Below are 18,623 nucleotides of genomic sequence, written 5' to 3' on the forward strand. Positions count from 1 at the left end.
TGGGTGCTTCTAATTCAATTCCCTATTTAGTGCAAAAATTACATCCCACGTGTCATGATTATCAAAATGAAAAGATGACAGTATATTCAACCTGATATTTCAACCTGACCTTTTAATAATATTATATGGTAAGGTGTATTTTGCGCATGATCTTTTAAAAGCACTATGTTTACACATTCAAACCCTTTCCTCTCATCCTTCTTACTCTGCATTTGTTTTTAATTAATGAGTTCGCCTGTTCATACTCAGTCTGGATTCCAGTCTAACCCTCCACTTTGTAGCTTATTACTTCATCATGACGTGAACAGACAATTACGCATAAGTACATGCTAGGGACTATAATTAGGCTCCCTCATGGTAGGCATTTGCAAAACCTCAGGCTAGAATATATATTCGTTCATTCGACTAATTTATCACAATCAAAGTATATGGCAATGCCTTATCACCAATCCTCTGCTGGATATGAGAGACTATGTTAATGCATTCATTACTCTGCACACTCTTCTCAGATCCTGTCTAGGTTTTGGAATGTTTCATTTTGTATTCATAATATTTTCTCCATATGTGTCAGTGTTAGCCGTTGACTGTAGTTTTCCCACAGACCAATATACACTTAGAATTAGGTTGGTTTGGTCAAATTTCCTTCAATTTGGATATAACAGTATCCATAATATATATATATAATATATATATATATATGTGTCTTTATTTTATAAGTCTAAATGTTATCACAGTTGTTGACATAATCCTTTATTATAGTCAACATTATAATCAGTTAATCTAACTTCATGATTACCTGCATTAATACTTCTTACTCACAGAGTCTTACTATATGTTTACCGACCAAAGGCAATTACCAGAACAAAGTATTACCAGAACAAAGGCAAAACATGACAATTATCCATCAAAGTCATTCAAATCAGGTTCTGGGGCCAGATGCGAAATGGCTGTCATGATGAGCTATAGTAAAGTTATTGTTAAAATGCATACAGAGTGCATACATATGAAACAGAGTCCATGCAAGCTTGTCTAATCAACAAGGTGAAATAGAGCAGTGATTATATAATTGTCTATTCCATTCTGAGACAAAGTCAAAATCCACAAATGTTCATATATATGAGATGCAACATACTTGTACTCTTTGGAATGATTCCTTTCCCTTTTACTTAAGCCAAATGCAAACCGATTGCCTTAAAAAAACAAAGTAAAGTGAAATATGAATAGTAATTTGTACTGACAAATGCTTAGTTCACTAGAGTTCAAGTAATTAAAAAATAACTGTAGTGTTTACAGAACTGTGTTTTGCATGCTGAATGTTGAAGTCTGTGTGTCTCAAGCATAGTCAATTGCACAAACATAGAGGGATTACATCAACCCAATTAAAAGTTCCACAAGGTGTTTATGACAGAAGTGGCAGCAATAAAATCGTAAAAGATCATTATTCGACATGAGCAATAGACTATGATTTAGTTAGAAGTTAGGTCACCTTTTAAAAGTGACCTAACCTTTTAAAATCTATTTATTCCTTCCTTTCCTTTGAAACCAAATAACTGTGATTTCTTGTTGCATCGCTGCATCGGAAGAGAATTACAATAATGTAAGTGAAGTTCCAAAGTGCCCAACCAAAGCGAGCATTAATCCCCATAATGATGAGTTCAAACAAAAACATTTTAGGGAAATCAACATCAATTTATGAAGTCAGTATCATGTGATGCTCTCTCAAATTTTTCAGTTGTATTGACAATTCAATGTTCAAGATGAAATTAGTGAATGCAGTGAAACTAGAGAAAGATAACTGCAGAAGTGGAGGAAATTAGTGAAAAGACTATTGAGAATAGTCCCGCCTCAAAACGTATTTTTTGCTTGACAAAATGGCACTCAATGTCATTATATAATAAATAAATAATGTTAGCATCAGTTTCTGTGTTTTCTATTATATGCCTCTCACATCAAGCTCAATTCAGCCATAGATAGTCTTATAAATGTTGCTCCCCTTCTTGTTGTGCAAAAAGTTCATTTCTTCTGTGGAGCACAAAAGATTTGAGAGTAAAGTGCCGTAGCATTTTAATAGACAACATTCAATAGCTTTCTAAAAGTTAAAGATTATAATTTGAAAAATATTTATCATTTTCAGGATACGCATCACGTTAATCCACAACCAAATGGAAATAATATGCTCTCTCATCTCATAAAATAAAAGGTCATTTATAACTAAATTATTATATTTTTTTAAATTATTATTTACAAACAGCTAGTGAGCCAACAGCACTGTACTTCCTTTAGAAATAAACAAAGAGGTAATAACATTTTGTAGTGCCACAGCTCCTCTTGACATTTTCACGCACATATACAATGCCCTTTCAAAAAACCTCTGAGGATTATACAACGGATTCTGAAAGGACCACTACAACAGAAGATTAGGGTATGTTTCTGGATTTACATATTTCATTTAAAATGTTGCATTTATCAAAAGAATGTTTTTTACTTGCATTCTGGTTGTAAGTGCAGCTGCATCCTATTTCCTGCATTTCCTATCAATAACAGACATACTTCTTTTTTCCCTTTAGTTTTCCCTTTGGCCTATTTTAAACACCTTAATTTCGAGTTAGGCTGAGGTCTGAGGGTTCAGCTTGCGGGATACTTTGGGGCTCTTTGTGGACTTGCGTGAGGTTTGGGGACTGGAGGAGCTGGGATCTGTTCTTCGTTGTAGTAGTGGGCTGCTTGAGCCTTTGGATCTGGATGGAGCCTGGAGTGTTTCTGGGGCTTTGAGAGGTTTGAGGTTTAAGAGACCACAGAAGTAATTACACTGATGCTGAATGTGAAACAGCTCAAAAACCTTCGGATTAGCTTCACAGGGAAACCCCTGATACCTGCATCAGAAAAAAGCAAATAAGAATGCATCAAGAAATTACAGAATATTATAGCACTGTAAATTAATCTATAATGTTTAAACCAATGAAATCACATACAATACCATTCAAAAGTTTGAGGTCGGTAGGATTTTTTGATGTTTTTGAAATAAGTCTCTTAGTCCAAGGCTGCATTTATTTGATCAAAATACAGTAATAACAATAATATTGGTAAAAATTACAATTTAAAATAACTGTTGTCTAATTTAATATATTTTAAAGTGTAATCTACATGTGATGTGAAAGCTGAATTTTCAGCATCATTACTCCAGTCTTCAGTGTCACGTGATCAGAAATCATTATAACATGCTGATTTGGTGCTCAAGAAACATTTCTTATTATTTATCACAGTTGATAAATGTGCTGCTTAATATTTTTGTGGAAACCACGATATGTTTCATGATTCTTTGACGAATAAAACTTTCAAAAGAACAGCATTCATGTGAAATATTGTTTTTTGTGACAATGTAAAAGTCTTTGCTCTTACTTTTGATCAAATAATGCATCCTTGCTGAATAGAATATTAACTTCTTTCAAAAAAATATTTTATCATTAGAAAACCTGAATGAACTGTTCTTACAATACCCACCCCTTTGTCCTGATTGCTATTCCGATATTTGTCAGTATTGTATCAACTCCTGCAAAAAACAATAGTATCAAAGCCAGCATTTGAACTAAAACTAGTGCGAAGAAATGCATAATCATTTGTTTTGGATATATTTTCTTTAACTTACCCTCAAGTCTTGAGAACAGCACATTTCCATTGGTCCACTGGTGGATCCAGTGCTGGAGAGAAGAACATTTTTGTCCCACCTCTAACTTCTCATTTAATACCAGTGACCCGGTACGATCCAATCCACAATACCGCTTATAGACACCCTTAAGCTCTGCCTCCACTGTTGCATAAGGAACACTGCTTGCTGGACAGTACATGAAGTATAGAGGGATTACCCTGAAAAATATACATAGTCACAGTGACAACACATGTGAGATCAACTAGGATCCTCATATGCTCTTTGAGTTTGATATACTATAATAAATCTGAAATCACATGATTTGAGCATGATCTTGGTAGAGAAAAAACCTCACTTACTCCAGCGCTGCACCAAAGCTCTCTATCACTCTCGTCTCTGTAGCAAAGATCTTGAAGTATTCTCTGGCCATGTTCTGAATTCTACATTCCTACAAATTAGAAATTTATAGTCCTATAAATAAGGAACTTATGGGAAGAAATTCAAAATATTATAGGGGATAAAAGTGTTACAACTTATCGTTGAGAAATGTTACAATTTTACCTGGATTTTTCAAAAACTTGAAAGATCTGTCACCTGTTTTGTGATTTGGAGATTCCTTTCAGCCAATACAGTCTCCTCTCTGCTCTCATATGCAATGGGGCTCCGCACTTTTATAAAACATGAGCTGCCAGACTCAAACACAGGATCTAACCCATAGATTACTTTCAGCCGTCTGGTTTTGTGCTCACATCCCATTCCGACCTGAGCTTCTTCTGTTGTGACACGGCCGTAGAACTTTGAGCCCCAGCAGCCTGCATCAGCAAGACCTTTACTAAAGATCAGAGGAGTCATCTCAATCTCCTCCCCAACTTCATATGAGAGAGAGAGAGAGAGAGAGAGAGAGAGAGAGAGAGAGAGAGAGAGAGAGAGAGAGAGAGAGAGAGAGAGAGAGAGAGAGAGAGAGAGAGAGAAATGGTAAAAGGGACAGAGAGATTTATATGTATACTGAGGGGTCAAAAAAAGATTGAAAGCACTAGGCTATACAGCTGCTATTTTTTCTACCTTCCTGGAGCTCCTCACGCAGAAACATATTGGAAATAACTGTCAACAGATGTAACAGACAACAGGAAGCACAGTCACAATTAGAATACATTCTCTAGAAAAAAAAAAATCTGTGAGAATTTTATCATGGATAATTTAGACAAAAGAACACATTAGAGAGTTAAGAGCATAGATAAGACTCACACTCTGCACTGAGAAGATACTCTGTGGAATCTTTGCCATAGTCATTGGTAATTGTGCATCTGTAAACCCCACAGTCTCTTTTGGACATCCGTATAATAGCCAAGCACACCTGAGTCTCATCTCCTGCACTAAAACAGAAAACAAAACAATATACAAGCAGGCAGCAGAGTACGTAAGCCTATAATAATATAATAATACTAATATGCATCATGTTGTATTTTGCATGTTGTCATATGACACCATTGATGAAAGCATTAGGGTTTGAAGCACTGGATAACACTAGGGGTCAGTAAAACTCTAGGAGTGCGTACCTTCTCTTTATCTGTGCAATCTCCACCTCATCCTTGTACCACCTTATTGTCGAGTCACTTACTATATTGAAAAACTGACACCAGAGTTTCAGATGTCCAGAGGCATCAAACACCTCTGGTCGGATTTTACGGATAACCTGTGGAACTGCAAGGAAGGAGAGGGAGGACGATAAATATAGGGGGATAAATGGTGTGATAAACAACGTCCAAAGGCAAAGTGAGCAACGGCCATTAGCAACACAAAGGCCATAAGTTTGATTCCCAGGGAATGCATAAAATGCAATGTAGCTTTGCATTAAAGTGTGCCCAAATGTCTGAATAGAAATGTAGCAAAATGACACATCATTGTTTTATGGTCAAACACACCGTCACATTACAAGCATTATAAATAGTTGCTAGAATTCAGGTTTTCCGTCCGCTGTGAACCACTTGTCTACGCTATTAATTGAAAATAACTGCTTTAATTGTGTGTTCAGTGTCCATTCCTTGATATCTTTACCTTTGAACTGGTTTTCTTTGTCTTTCTCTGTTGATTTGGGCTTAATGTTCTCATTTTCTGCAGGCTTGGGGAGGTCAGCCGGGACACTCTTCCGGGTGAGACGAGGGGAGTGCGTTTCTAATGATGTCTTCAACTGTGAGTTACTGACTGATTGTAACGGAGATTCAGGTTGTGTTTTCAAAGATAATATGTCCCTCTGATATGCATCTCTATTTGCTTCTTCAAGACATATGGCCATTCCCATTTCACTCCTCTCTGTTTTAGTGCTAGGTAATGTAGTCTTTTGATTCGTCCTGGTGCCAAGTTCACTGTGGGCAGCAGTAGAGTTGTCCTGATGGTCTGTATTCTTCAGTGGGATTATTACCTTACAGACACCAGGCTGGATCACTGCAGAATTGACTTCCTCCCCATATTTATCATTGTCTCTAGAGTTTATATGTGTTGCAGCACTGGACATGGTGCTGGTGGAACTTTGATCTGACATCTCAAGGTCCAATGCAGCTGATTTCAATTGTTTTATGAAGGAGTCAGAATCAGTTTTCAGATTAAGATCTGTTTTTGGATGACGAGTGGTTTCAGTTAATTCAGACTCATTTGTCTTTATGCTTTTGTCAGCACTGTGATGTTGCTTAGGAACCTCTGATAGTCTAATATAATCTGTTGAAACCTTCTCAGTGGAACAATGACTTGATGATTCAGGTCCTTGAATCAGGCTTTCTTGACTTAGTGAATGTTGATCAGGCTTGTTGACTTCAGAAGATTGTGAACGTAGGGAGAGATCAAACTTCTCATCACGCAGACCTTTAAATTCCAAAACGGCTGTGGTTTTGTTTGTGGTGTCTGTGCAATCAGAATGAATAAGTGTACTTGTTTGACTGACAGTGTTGCTATTTGTCACACTAGAGGTTACTGCATTTGCTTCAGTTCTGATTTTAACTGTATCTGATTTATTAAAAGCACTCTTGCATACAGTGTGTTCTGTTTTGTCTGTGCTATTTTGAGATGTGCCGTCCACATCTGTAATATATATTGCAGGAATGGTAAATTCGGTGGGTAAAGCTTTTGAATGTTGGGAGAGGAATGTAGAGGGGCCAGAATGATCAATGCCTTTTTTTGCAGAGTAACTTTGCATCTTGTGATGAGTTGATACTGGTACTTCAAATGTGGTAATTTTAGATTGCTCCTGTGTGTCCATTTTAGAAACATTGTTTGTAGCTAGAGAAGAGCTCTGACACTCTCTGGCCTTAGTATCTTTCATTTCAACTTTAGTAATAGAGGAGCTATTCATGGTCTGTGGTTGCACCACATTCGAGTTTAACTTGCAAATTTGAACAAACTCTGTGACAATGACTTGATTTGTGGAATGGTTTGAGTTTGCCGTTGATTTTTCTTTTGAAATGCTGTTCTGTACATGCACATTTGTACTTGTATTTATGTTTGTCATCTCATTTTCTTCCATACTGTCGAAAGACATGGATGCAGGTTTTGTTTCACCCTTAGGTTTGTCAGACTCTTTGATGAGTTGGTTTTCAGCTTTGCTATCCTTCTCAAACACGCTGGTTAATGTGTCATCTCCTAATGAGGAACTCATAGCTGTTGTAACTTGGCCATCATGAAGCATGTGTGAAACATGACCTGAGGAGATTTTCTCACTCGGCTGAGTGTTTTGAGGCCCAGTGACAAGTGTACTGCTCTTTGTTGATGCCACAGACTGGTCACCTGCTCTCAACTTCTGTCCCTGTGATGCAAGGTGGCAGGAACTGAGTGTGTCCGTAACACTCGCAGTGACCTCACGCATCAATGGCGGTTGCTCCTTTAACTTCTTGGCTACTTCCTTATGAAAAGGAGGAATATCTTCAAGAATCGGTGACTCTGTGGGCGCAGTGTGAGTATCACCTGCAGCCTGAAATCATAGAAATATATTTATTTATATTCAGAAGCCTTAAAGGGATAGTTCGACCAAAAATCATAATTTAGCCTACCCATATTTATGTTGTTCCTAACCCTGTTTTCATTCTTCTGTGGAACACAAAATAATATATTTTGAAGAATGTTTCAACTATTTTTTTCTATGCAATGAAAGTCAATGGGGTCCAAAGCAACATTGGACCCCACTGACTTTTATTGGACACTACACTCAAAATTTGGGTCGGTAATATTTTTAAATGTTTTTTAAGAAGTATTTTATGCTCACCAAGGCTGCATTTATTTGATAAAAAACACAGTAATATTGTGAAATATTTTACAGTTTAAAAGAACTGTTTTCTATTTTAATATATTTAAAAATGTAATTTATCCTTGTGATGGCAAAGCTGAATTTTCAGCATCATTACTCAAATCTTCAGTGTCACATGATCCTTTAGAAATCATTCTAATATGCTGATTTGGTGCTCAAGAAACATTTCAGTTGTGCTGTTTTATATTTTTTGGAAATTGTGAAAAAAAAAAAAAATTGGTCAATTTAATGCATCCATGTGGAATAAAATGATTATTAATTTCTTTCAAATTAAAATCTAAATGACTGTAAGTATGAATGTATGAAAAAAGCCCACTAAGATCTTCTTTTGAGTTCCACAGACAAAAAAAAAAAATATCCTACAGGATTGGAATGACATGAGTCAGCTAAAGATGACAATTTTCTTTTTGGCTGTAAATTATTATCCCTTTAATATATACCATATACTAATATATATCCTCATGGACCTACTTACATTTAATAAACCAGTGACCAGTTGCATACACTACTTAGATAAGTCTTATAGGGGTGGTTGATTATGATTTCACTTTTCTAACTTTAGTTAGTGTGTAATGTTGCTGTTTGAGCATAAACAACATCTGCAAAGTTACAATGCTCAAAGTTCAAAGCAAAGGAAGATATTTGCTTTTAAAGAAATTGCTTTTTAAGGACTACAACAAACGGCTGGTAGGGACTACACGACATTCCTCCCGGGTTAGTGACATCACCAACCCTATCATTTACATAAACCCCGCCCCCTGAACACAATTTATAGATTATCAAGACAGAATATGCTAATCAATGACCAGAAGATAACTACACATAAGCTACATAAATTCATCAACTAAGCATACAAAAATGTCCTTAGTTTTATTGAGTGTGTTGCAACTTCTTCTTGAGTCTCTCCATCATTGTCTGACTCCGGTTTGAACATGAAAGGCTAAAAGTTTTTGAAATTTCACAAAGGACACAAGCTCTTGAAGCTTCGCCCCCTGTGCCAGGAGCAGCAGCTCATTTGCATTTAAAGGGACAGACACAAAAACAGTGCGTTTTTGCTCACCCTCAAAAAGTGGCAATTTTAACATGCTATATAAAATATCTTTGGGGTATTTTGAACTAAAACTTCACATACATACTCTGGGGACATCAAATACTTATTTTACATCTTGTGAAAAGGGCATTATACCACCCCTTTAAAAGTTAGTCATCTAATTATTTTCTTAAAGATTGGTTCTAACTTTTTGAAGTCTGTTGCATAAAAAGGTTGATCGGTCTAATTTTAATCAGAAAATTAAGATCGAGTTAGAGTTAGATCAGAAAAAATGCAGGTAATTTATTTTGATATCTTATTTTGCAAAAAAATGCATACTTTTATGTTGGAAGGATGTTTCCCCTCCATCTCTTAAGACCTTTTCTGACCAATTGTCTTCATTTCTGCCATTAGAAAAACTGACTTTGGAGAAATATAACCGTGCACATCTCTTTAATGAATTCTGGTGCCCTTTACTTTTAGGTATTGGAAAATTATATGACCTTGTAGATCAAGTTCTGTATTCATGCTGTTTAATTAATTAATTATTTATTTTATTTTATTTTATTTTATTTTATTTTATTTTATTTTATTTTATTTTATTTTATTTTATTTTATTTTATTTTATTTTATTTTATTTATTTTTCCAATTTTTTTACAGAAAATGTGTTAACTTTAAAATCGGGGATATTTACCTCGGTATGTTATATAAATGATTTTCTTTTGAGAAATAAAATAATAAAAAAAAATAAAAAAATTAAGATCGATGGTGCTAGTTTGTCAAACTAGTGATCTTAAGACTTAAGACCTTGAAATCTTAGTGGCTCAGTTTATGCAACTGGGCCCAGATATACTGGTTCTGTTGCACTGTACTAATGCCAGATCCCTGACTAATGAAAGCTTTAGCGTAAGTTCTGCCAGGAAGACTCAATCAGCGTGTATTACCTCACTTCTAACCAATCATGTGCTAACACTCGCAGTACAAAAGATTGGTACTTACATTTGTCTGAGTTCGCAGATGCTGACGCTGCCAATTACCTCCATCCTCCCCAACCACCACCAAGATGGTACCTTCCCCTTCATCCTCCCCACCACCACCAGGATGGTCCCTTCCTTTACCTCCAGGGGGTCGGCTGCACCCTTGCCTTCGTCTTCAGGCAGGATATGCAGCTTCCGCTACCCTCGCATTGCAAAGAACTTTATAAATTTATGCTTGCTGGGCTGTTAATAAATATACACTTGTTATATCAATTTATCTCCAGAGTCTTTCTGGTAGAACTGTAAATCTGCAGGGAGATTCTGCCACTTAGCACTTGAGTCCTTAATCTAAAATCAACAGAGCATTATATTAGCTGAACCTCTGTAATATTAGCACTTGATTATCTCTCATTTAGCTAGGATAAGAGAAAAAACAAGAGGAAGAACCAGAGAAAATAAGCGGATTCAACATTACTTTATTTGAAAGACCCCAATATTAGATAATGTGAATGCCCTAATTATATGATTACAAGTTAGAATGAGAAGCCACCTGTTTTCAGTTGACTAGGTCTATCTTTGCTTCGTATTTAGTATCTATTGCCTTGGGGAAGCTGTTGCACTGGCCATATTTAGAGAGTATTTTAAGGCTTTATGAGATCGGAGAGGAATGTGGGATTAAGGAGAGCAGCTGGTCTGTCCACAGCACTTACGACTTACACAGTAAAGTTGTATTTTGTATCTGCTTTTAAAACGGCATGTAGCAACAGGTGGTTTGGGACAGCAAACACATCTGATGGATCTCAGGATCTTTATACTACTGTGTACCCTGGAGCCACAATGTGCGTAATGGGAATATTATCGTTGTCTGTGACCCTACTTGTGTGTCATTTAAGATGGGTCTTGTCACATCATCAAAGTCATGCTTGTGGCACTATTTATAGTTTATGATTGTGGCTGAGGGGGGTTACTGGTCTCACTACCACTGGGAACATTACACTCGCATGAAGTCACAGCCAGAGCATGAGGAAACACTCACCAAACCCCTAAGGGAGCATGCAGATACATTCCTCTCCCCTGTGTCCACATTGACGTCATTCCCGCCACAAGAATGAGGCAAGATCCTCACACATGTACTTACTGGGTTTCTATTCCTGTGTTCATCAAAAAGTTTGAGGTTTGATGTCCCTTTCTCAGATGATGCTGTTTGCTTCGTGATTTCGACTACCTTGTTTGTCTGGGTTGTCATGGAAACCTTCAACGCTGGTCGTTTCTGGGTTGCAATGGGCTTTTGAACTCTTTTTGATTCTGAGGGACTTTCCTGTGCATTCTCTGACAGTTTTTCACTCTTTCTGTCTGTTATGTCCATATTCTTTCTAGATTCAGTCACTGAGGCGATCTGAACGTCTTGAGCTTTCTTTGATTCTTTTGAGGGACCTTTGTTCACATTCACTGACTGTTTTTCTTTTCTTTTTGTGTCTGTTATGTCCATTTTGTTTCTAGATTCAGTCACTGAGGCGATCCGAGCACCTTGAGCTCTCTTTGATTCGTTTGAGGGACTTTTGTTCACATTCACTGACTGTTTTTCATTGATTTTTGTGTCTGTTATGTCCATTTTTGTTGTAGATTCAGTCACTGTGGTGATCTGAGCACCTTTATCTCTCTTTGATTCTTCTGAGGCACTTTTGTTCACATTCACTGACTGTTTTTCATTGATTTTTGTGTCTGTTATGTCCATTTTTGTTGTAGATTCAGTCACTGTGGTGATCTGAGCACCTTTAGCTCTCTTTGATTCTTCTGAGGCACTTTTGTTCACATTCACTGACTGTTTTACATTCATTTTTGTGTCTGTTATGTCCATTTTGTTTCTAGATTCAGTCACTGTGGTGATCTGAGCACCTTGAGCTCTCTTTGATTCTTCAGCGGCACTTTTGTTTACATTCACTGACTGTTTTTCTTTTCTTTTTGTGTCTGTTATGTCCATTTTGTTTCTAGATTCAGTCACTGAGGCGATCCGAGCACCTTGAGCTCTCTTTGATACGTTTGAGGGACTTTTGTTCACATTCACTGACTGTTTTTCATTGATTTTTGTGTCTGTTATGTCCATTTTTGTTGTAGATTCAGTCACTGTGTTGATCTGAGCACCTTTATCTCTCTTTGATTCTTCTGAGGCACTTTTGTTCACATTCACTGACTGTTTTTCATTGATTTTTGTGTCTGTTATGTCCATTTTTGTTGTAGATTCAGTCACTGTGGTGATCTGAGCACCTTTATCTCTCTTTGATTCTTCAGCGGCACTTTTATTTACATTCACTGACTGTTTTTCTTTGATTTTTGTGTCTGTTATGTCCATTTTCTTTCTAGATTCAGTCACTGAGGCGATCCGAGCACCTTGAGCTCTCTTTGATTCGTTTGAGGGACATTTGTTCACATTCACTGACTGTTTTTCTTTCATTTTTGTGTCTGTTATGTCCATTTCATTTCTAGATTCTGTCACTGTGGTGATCTGAGCACCTTGAGCTCTCTTTGATTCTTCTGAGGCACTTTTGTTGACTATTTCTGGCTGTTTTGTACTTTTTTGTCTGTCTGTTATGTCCATTTTGTTTCTAGATTCAGTCACTGAGGCGATCTGATCGACTGTGTTCTGTACCTCCATATTCTCATTGGAAGTCCCTCTCTCATTCATCATCTCTTCCCTTCTTCCAGTTGGTCTGTTTTCCTTGCTTCTCTCTGTTGCAGCTGTCGAGATTTTGAGCTTCTTCTTGATATAATGCTCATTGTTCTGTTTGCTGGAGGCACTATGCACAGTATCATGGATATACATTAGCCCCTCACTGTCTTTGTCTCTGTTTGCGATCATTTCAGAGTTTGAGATGCCATGGAAAAGTCCTGCTGCTGACACTTGAACTGGAGCAGCTAGTCTGTCCTCTACTGGAGGTGTTTCCACCTTTACGGCTTTCTCCTCTGAAGGGCTGCCAGCGCCCCTGGTCTCCATGGACCTGCGTTTCCTCTGGGCTCTTTCAGGACTACTGTCGTGCTCAAAGGCTGCTGGGACATTCTCTTTGCCTATATTGCGGTGCTCCTCCTGCTCATGGCGACGGTTCTCGTTTCGCAGTTTAAGCTTTGCAAAGTAATTTTGATGAATCTTGTACTCACTCATTGTTCCGACCTCCAACACACCTGAACATGACACAATGCCTCGACTGTTCTGTGCTGATGCTTGGTAAATTGCAGCATCCTCCAGAGTACAGCTAAGATAGAAATAAGCACTGTAAATGTTCACTAAACAATAATCAAAAGAAGAAAAAAGGTTCTAAGAAAAGAGCATACTTGTATATTTGGAGTGTGTGTGTCTTGTCGTCACGTGATATTTCATATTTGGGAAGGCCGCAGTATCTGTCCAGCTGTATGTCATCTTTGTACCATGTCACCTCAGGAACTGGGTAGCCTGCAAATGGGATGGTCAAAAACAAAACCTGGTGAGCAGAAAGTTTGGACCACTTTACTAATGTTCCATTACACAGTATAATGCATTCGCTTGCTTTGATGGGATACCTGAAACCACACAGTTGAACTTGACGTTTGCATCTTCAGACACAGCTTTGGATTTTAAGGTGGACTCAATTGTTGGCTGTGTCTCCTCAGTTAATTGAGCCATGACACTACAGAGAGTGCTCCTAAAATGGAGGTAAATATATAATTGATCTAAGGCAAAATTTGCATAAATCATTTGCATTATCATCAGCATAGCACTGTCATCACAGTCACCATTATTGTTAGCATTCATGCAAAGTAAGATTTACAGTGGTTATATTGGTGAGACACAATATTAAAATAAACGGAAAATTCTAAATATTAGAACTGAATAACCAATAGTTTGTTAGATGTATAAATTAGCTGAGAATATGTTGTTTGACTCTAGATAATGGCAGGTAATTCTGATGTTACAGCATCATTGATGTGTTTATCATAAGCTTTCCTAATATCTTACTGTTACGATGAGGCAAGGACGAAGCAGAGAGAAAAACTAATTTAATGACACAAACAGGAACTCCAGGGCAAACAGAGGAACACAGAACTCAGGACAGGAACATGGAAACAGCTACAACGACCGACAAACAACAACTGAAGCACAGAGGTTTAAATACACGGGCAAACAAGCTAAACAAGATAACAAGGGGGCGTGGTAAATAAGAAACACCTGGGGAGACTAATCAACATAATGGGGAACTGCTAAACACGGGACAAGACAGAGGAACACAGACATGAATCATTACACTTACAATGACTTCACAAATTGGGTGTTTTTTCTATGTCCCTTTTGTTTTTGTCGTATGAAGTTGACAATAAAAAGAAAATTAGTTTTTTTTTTACCATAACTTCATAATTTATTGATCCATTTTATGTATAGATAATACGGTTCTATAAATTGTTTTTGTGATTTTAAAGGGGCTATATATAAGAATTTTCATGTATTAAACTTTTTTTTATTGCCAATGTGTGATGAGAATAGCTTGTACCGAAACTTAAAAAACAAGACCTTCCCTGACTTCATAGGTTGTCTATGATAGCTGTAGACTGATTTTTATGTCAATGACTTGGGATGATTTTGTCTGGAAAATCAAAGGAATGTGTTACGCGTGCTCCCAAGAGGCTCTCTTCCATTCAATGACACATTAAATAGGCCTATATTATTCAAATTTTAGGAGTCAGAACAATGCCGAAAGAGCCTGTACATAATGTCAATTGTCATGCAGAGAAAGGGATTCATTCAAACAGTCTCACATAGCCAGATTTATAGTCTCAAATATAGCCTACTTTATAATCAAACTATCATAACAGTGTAATTTTAATTACCTGTCGACATGATGCTGGTGAATTGCAGAGCTGGTGCAAACATATCCACATTGCTATGATCAGATGCTTTCTTAACTGCTGCTTTCTCACCACTGTCATTTTTGTTTTGCATTTATTGTATTGAAATGAAAGTGCGCAGCATATTTACACATTCATTCTAAGCGTCGCTCTCAGCAGTGTGGACAACGTCGGGATGTTCGTTAACAGTATATCGCTGCAAAGGTATTTCAAACTTCTTTTTGCTTCTAAGCATATATAGCGAAAAAGAACTTGGCCTTGAGCATTTTGGGGCCTTGAATCACATTCAGTCTCTTGTAATGTGCATGAGTACGAGCGCGAGCATGAGCAATGAGTTGCTAGCTGCAGGTCACCTCGGTCACCAGTTTCGCTAATAAAACAGGTTTCTGAATTCTACATATAGATTCATTATTTACTCCCCCTCATGTTGTTCCAAACCCATAAGACTTTCGTTCATCTTTGGAACACAAATGCAGATCTTTTTTAATGAAATCAGAGCTTTCTGTCCCTCCATTGACAGCCTACGCAACTACCACTTTCAAGGCCCAGAAAAGTGACATAATTAAAGTAATCCATGTGACTCCAGTGGTTTAACCTGAATTTTATGGTGACGCAAGTGCTTTGTTACGCAAATTTTTATTTTATTTTACCAATTTAGTTACAAAATATTAATCTCAGATGTGCATTCACGCAACGTCTGCTCTCGCATCAAACCGCATGCATCATGGTACACTCGTGAACGCACGTTTGAGATGAATATTTTGTAAATAAAGTGGTAAATTATATTTTTTGCGTGAACAAAGCACTCGCATAGCTTCATAAAATTGAGGTTAAATGGAGGTACATGAATTACTTATGATGTCTTTACTACCTTTCTGGGGCTTGAAAGTAGTTGCTTAGGCTGTCAATGGAGGAACAGAAAGCTCTCAGATTTCATCAAAAAGATCTTCATTTGTGTTCTGAAGATGAACAAAAGTAAGGACACAAAGGTAAGTAATTAATGACAGAATTTTTCGGTGAACTACCTTTTTATCTAGACACGTTAAGTAAGGAGCATGCTTGAAATATCAATTGTGAGCAGGATTTTTGTATTGTGCATCAAATTATTTATTTACTGCATTTAGGATACAGTACAAACCATTTTCAACACCATCATTTTCATTGCAAAATTCTATTAATCAATTTATCATCAAGATGTGATGGAAATTACACTACAGTGGGAATTTTTATGAAAAATGGAAAAACATCAGAATTCTCCTGTGTATGTTGGACATTGTTAGTGAAAACAAATGAAATCAACTATTGAGAGTGTGAAAAGAGTGTTTGAAGAGACTATTTTCTAAAAGTCCACAAGAACAAAAGTGCCTGAAATTGAAGAAACACCAATAAATCAGAACTGCTGAGAAATTTGTAAAGTTAGCTAGTTCTGGATAACAGTTGTCTTTTTACCTGGATGGCTTGAACTGAGAGAATCTATGGCCAACATAGCTAAGCAGAGATGAAGCAAGCACAAGAATCAGCCATGCACACAAGTTTGTTTTAGTGATGAACAAAATCACACAACCATAGCATTCAGGTCTATTTGTAATGAAGGACATGAATTTCTTTATTTTGGGAATTATGTTGGCCAAAACTGAAATCAGTAAAATCTCAATAGTAATTTATAATGCATGTCACATTTATTTTTTGCACATTGTAAAGCTTTCATAATATTTAAAGGTTGTGTTTTTGACAAAACAGATTTGATAAAACCGTTGCTCTTGCGGTAAGTTGGGCACTGGTGAATACTAAAAGACATTTATTGAGGGTGGCATGCGCACTACTTATTTATAACCTTATGACCTTCACACAAGCCTTTCAAGAGTCCGACAGTGGTGGAGCTCTGAACTATTGGCAGTAAAGTAAGGAAATCAAATATCTTCTCTTCAGTCACCCTGAATTAGGCTTACACAGTTTATTATTATTATTTATTATAACGTAAGCTTGAATTAATTCGTAATATAAGGAAGCATATGGCTTGTAATATGCATTATTTATGTGCTGTTTATTTAGGCTTATAAATCTAAATTGTTGTTTAAGCCCTACTGCATTATTTATCACAAATCTCCGATTTAACAATCACTAAAAACATGTATATTTTGAAAGCTGTCATTTAACAGATGCTTTTATCAACATATTACAGGGACAGTCCTTCTGTAATAACCAGAGTTAAATTCTTTACACAAGGGCACTGATTTTACATCAGGAATCATAAACCTGTACCTGCTTTCAGATCGGACACTGCTCAGGTAGCTCCTTCTGCCAGACCTTCTATTCTGAGAGGCATCGCTGGCACTGTAGTCAGACCTTCCATCACTCGAGAGCGAACGGTTCATCAGCCTTCTGGAACTCATCTTCTTAATCTGTAAGTCTCACATGCATTCACAGAGTCATCTGCTTGTATCCAACATTCTTAAAGCCTGTCAACATTAAACGCAAAAGTGTTTGTTTTCCCAAACTTAGAAAGTTAAGGGGTCGAGCAAAAATCTTCTGTCATCACAGCCAGCATCCCAGCAGTAGATTTCTCACTGGTTTATGTCTTTACTTTGACACTCAGGACAGGGGTGCACTCTACAAGCTCAGTGTTTTCTTTCAGTGCCGTTGGACTCCTGGGGTGGTGCACGGGGGCATAAGACTCTGCTGTTTCCAATCAGTCTGCAGCTTGCGTGGCCATGAAGGCTAATTATAGCAGGGCCACAAATAGGCACACAAGCACATCACATTTTCCAAAACTGACTTACTAGTTTTTTTGTTTTTTTAAATAAAATATCATTCTCTTGCTGAAATCCATGATCGAAGTCCCTCTTACGTTTTTCAAGCTCTACCAGCACCACTAGCATTAACAGGTAAGCCAGAACCATGTTAATATGCTCCCAAGTGGGTGTTGAGAGGATACGTGGTGTTTGTTAGTCCTGTCGTAACCCAGCATAACCCTTAAATGGACCGTCTATTCAAGTAAACCTGCTCGTCTGCCTGATGGCATTTCTCTGAGCTCCATTAAATCTGACTATAAAGTCAGGCATCTGGGACATGGGGATCCTTTCCGAGCACCAGGAGGCTGTAGTTACATGGACATCTCATGATGATAGTTTTCATCCTGTGTTGATCAATGGAAGTATGGAAAGCTTGTCAAGGATTTTGATTTGTGGTGCCACATGCAGGTGAATATCAGGTCACACCAGGAACCACTGAAACCAGTAACCTTCCAAAATGTACCTCTTTTGTATGACATGGGCTGGATATGGCCTACACTACTGTTAAAAAATATATATTTTTATGAAGTCACATTTGTTTAAAAAATACAGTTAAAACAGTAACATTGTGAAATATGATTACTTATTTCTATTGCAATATATATTAAAATGTAATTTATTCCTGGTATGGCAAAGCTGAATTTTCAGCATCATTACTCCAGTCTTCAGTGTCACATAATCCCTTAGAAATAATTTTTATGCTGCTCAAAAATGCTGAAAAGTTGTGCTGCTTAATATTTTGTGGAAACGTGATGATAAATAGAAAGCTCAGAACAGCATTTATTTGAAATATGAAATATTTTGTAACATTATAAATGTCTTTACTGTTACTTTGATCAATTTATGCACCCTTTTTCACAAAAAAAGAAAGAAAGAAAAAAGAAAAGAAAAAACTTACCCCAAACTTTTGAACTGGAGTGTATAAGGCACTATTAAACATATAAATAATGGGTAAATTCAGTCTTAATTTCAGATTGGAATAAAATATCTGGTGTCTCTTTTACGGATATATACTTT

The 18,623-nt window shown here is 37.0% G+C and overlaps 1 protein-coding gene across 2 annotated transcripts; it reads right to left on the reverse strand.

Moving 5' to 3' along the window:
• Positions 1–710: 710 nt before the first annotated feature.
• alpk3b (alpha-kinase 3b) lies at positions 711–17,565 on the reverse strand. Of its 2 annotated transcripts, XM_084108008.1 has the most exons (14): positions 17,077–17,565; positions 16,264–16,302; positions 13,495–13,616; positions 13,270–13,387; positions 11,081–13,190; positions 5,699–7,601; positions 5,200–5,344; positions 4,889–5,016; positions 4,706–4,744; positions 4,238–4,512; positions 4,003–4,091; positions 3,644–3,861; positions 3,499–3,547; positions 711–2,870 (listed from the first exon to the last, which is right to left on the reverse strand). In XM_084108008.1, the coding sequence occupies exons 1-14, from the start codon at positions 17,205–17,207 to the stop codon at positions 2,606–2,608; spliced, it is 5,631 nt and encodes a 1,876-aa protein (XP_083964134.1). In that variant the 5' UTR covers positions 17,208–17,565; the 3' UTR covers positions 711–2,605. The 2 variants fall into 2 exon arrangements, with proteins under 2 accessions (XP_083964134.1, XP_083964135.1); XM_084108009.1 differs by lacking the exon at positions 16,264–16,302 and having other exon boundaries at positions 17,077–17,563.
• Between the last annotated feature and the right edge of the window lie 1,058 nt (positions 17,566–18,623).

Source organism: Abramis brama, assembly GCF_963993115.1.
Source record: "Abramis brama genome assembly, chromosome: 3".
Classification (NCBI taxonomy): Eukaryota; Metazoa; Chordata; class Actinopteri; order Cypriniformes; family Leuciscidae; genus Abramis; species Abramis brama.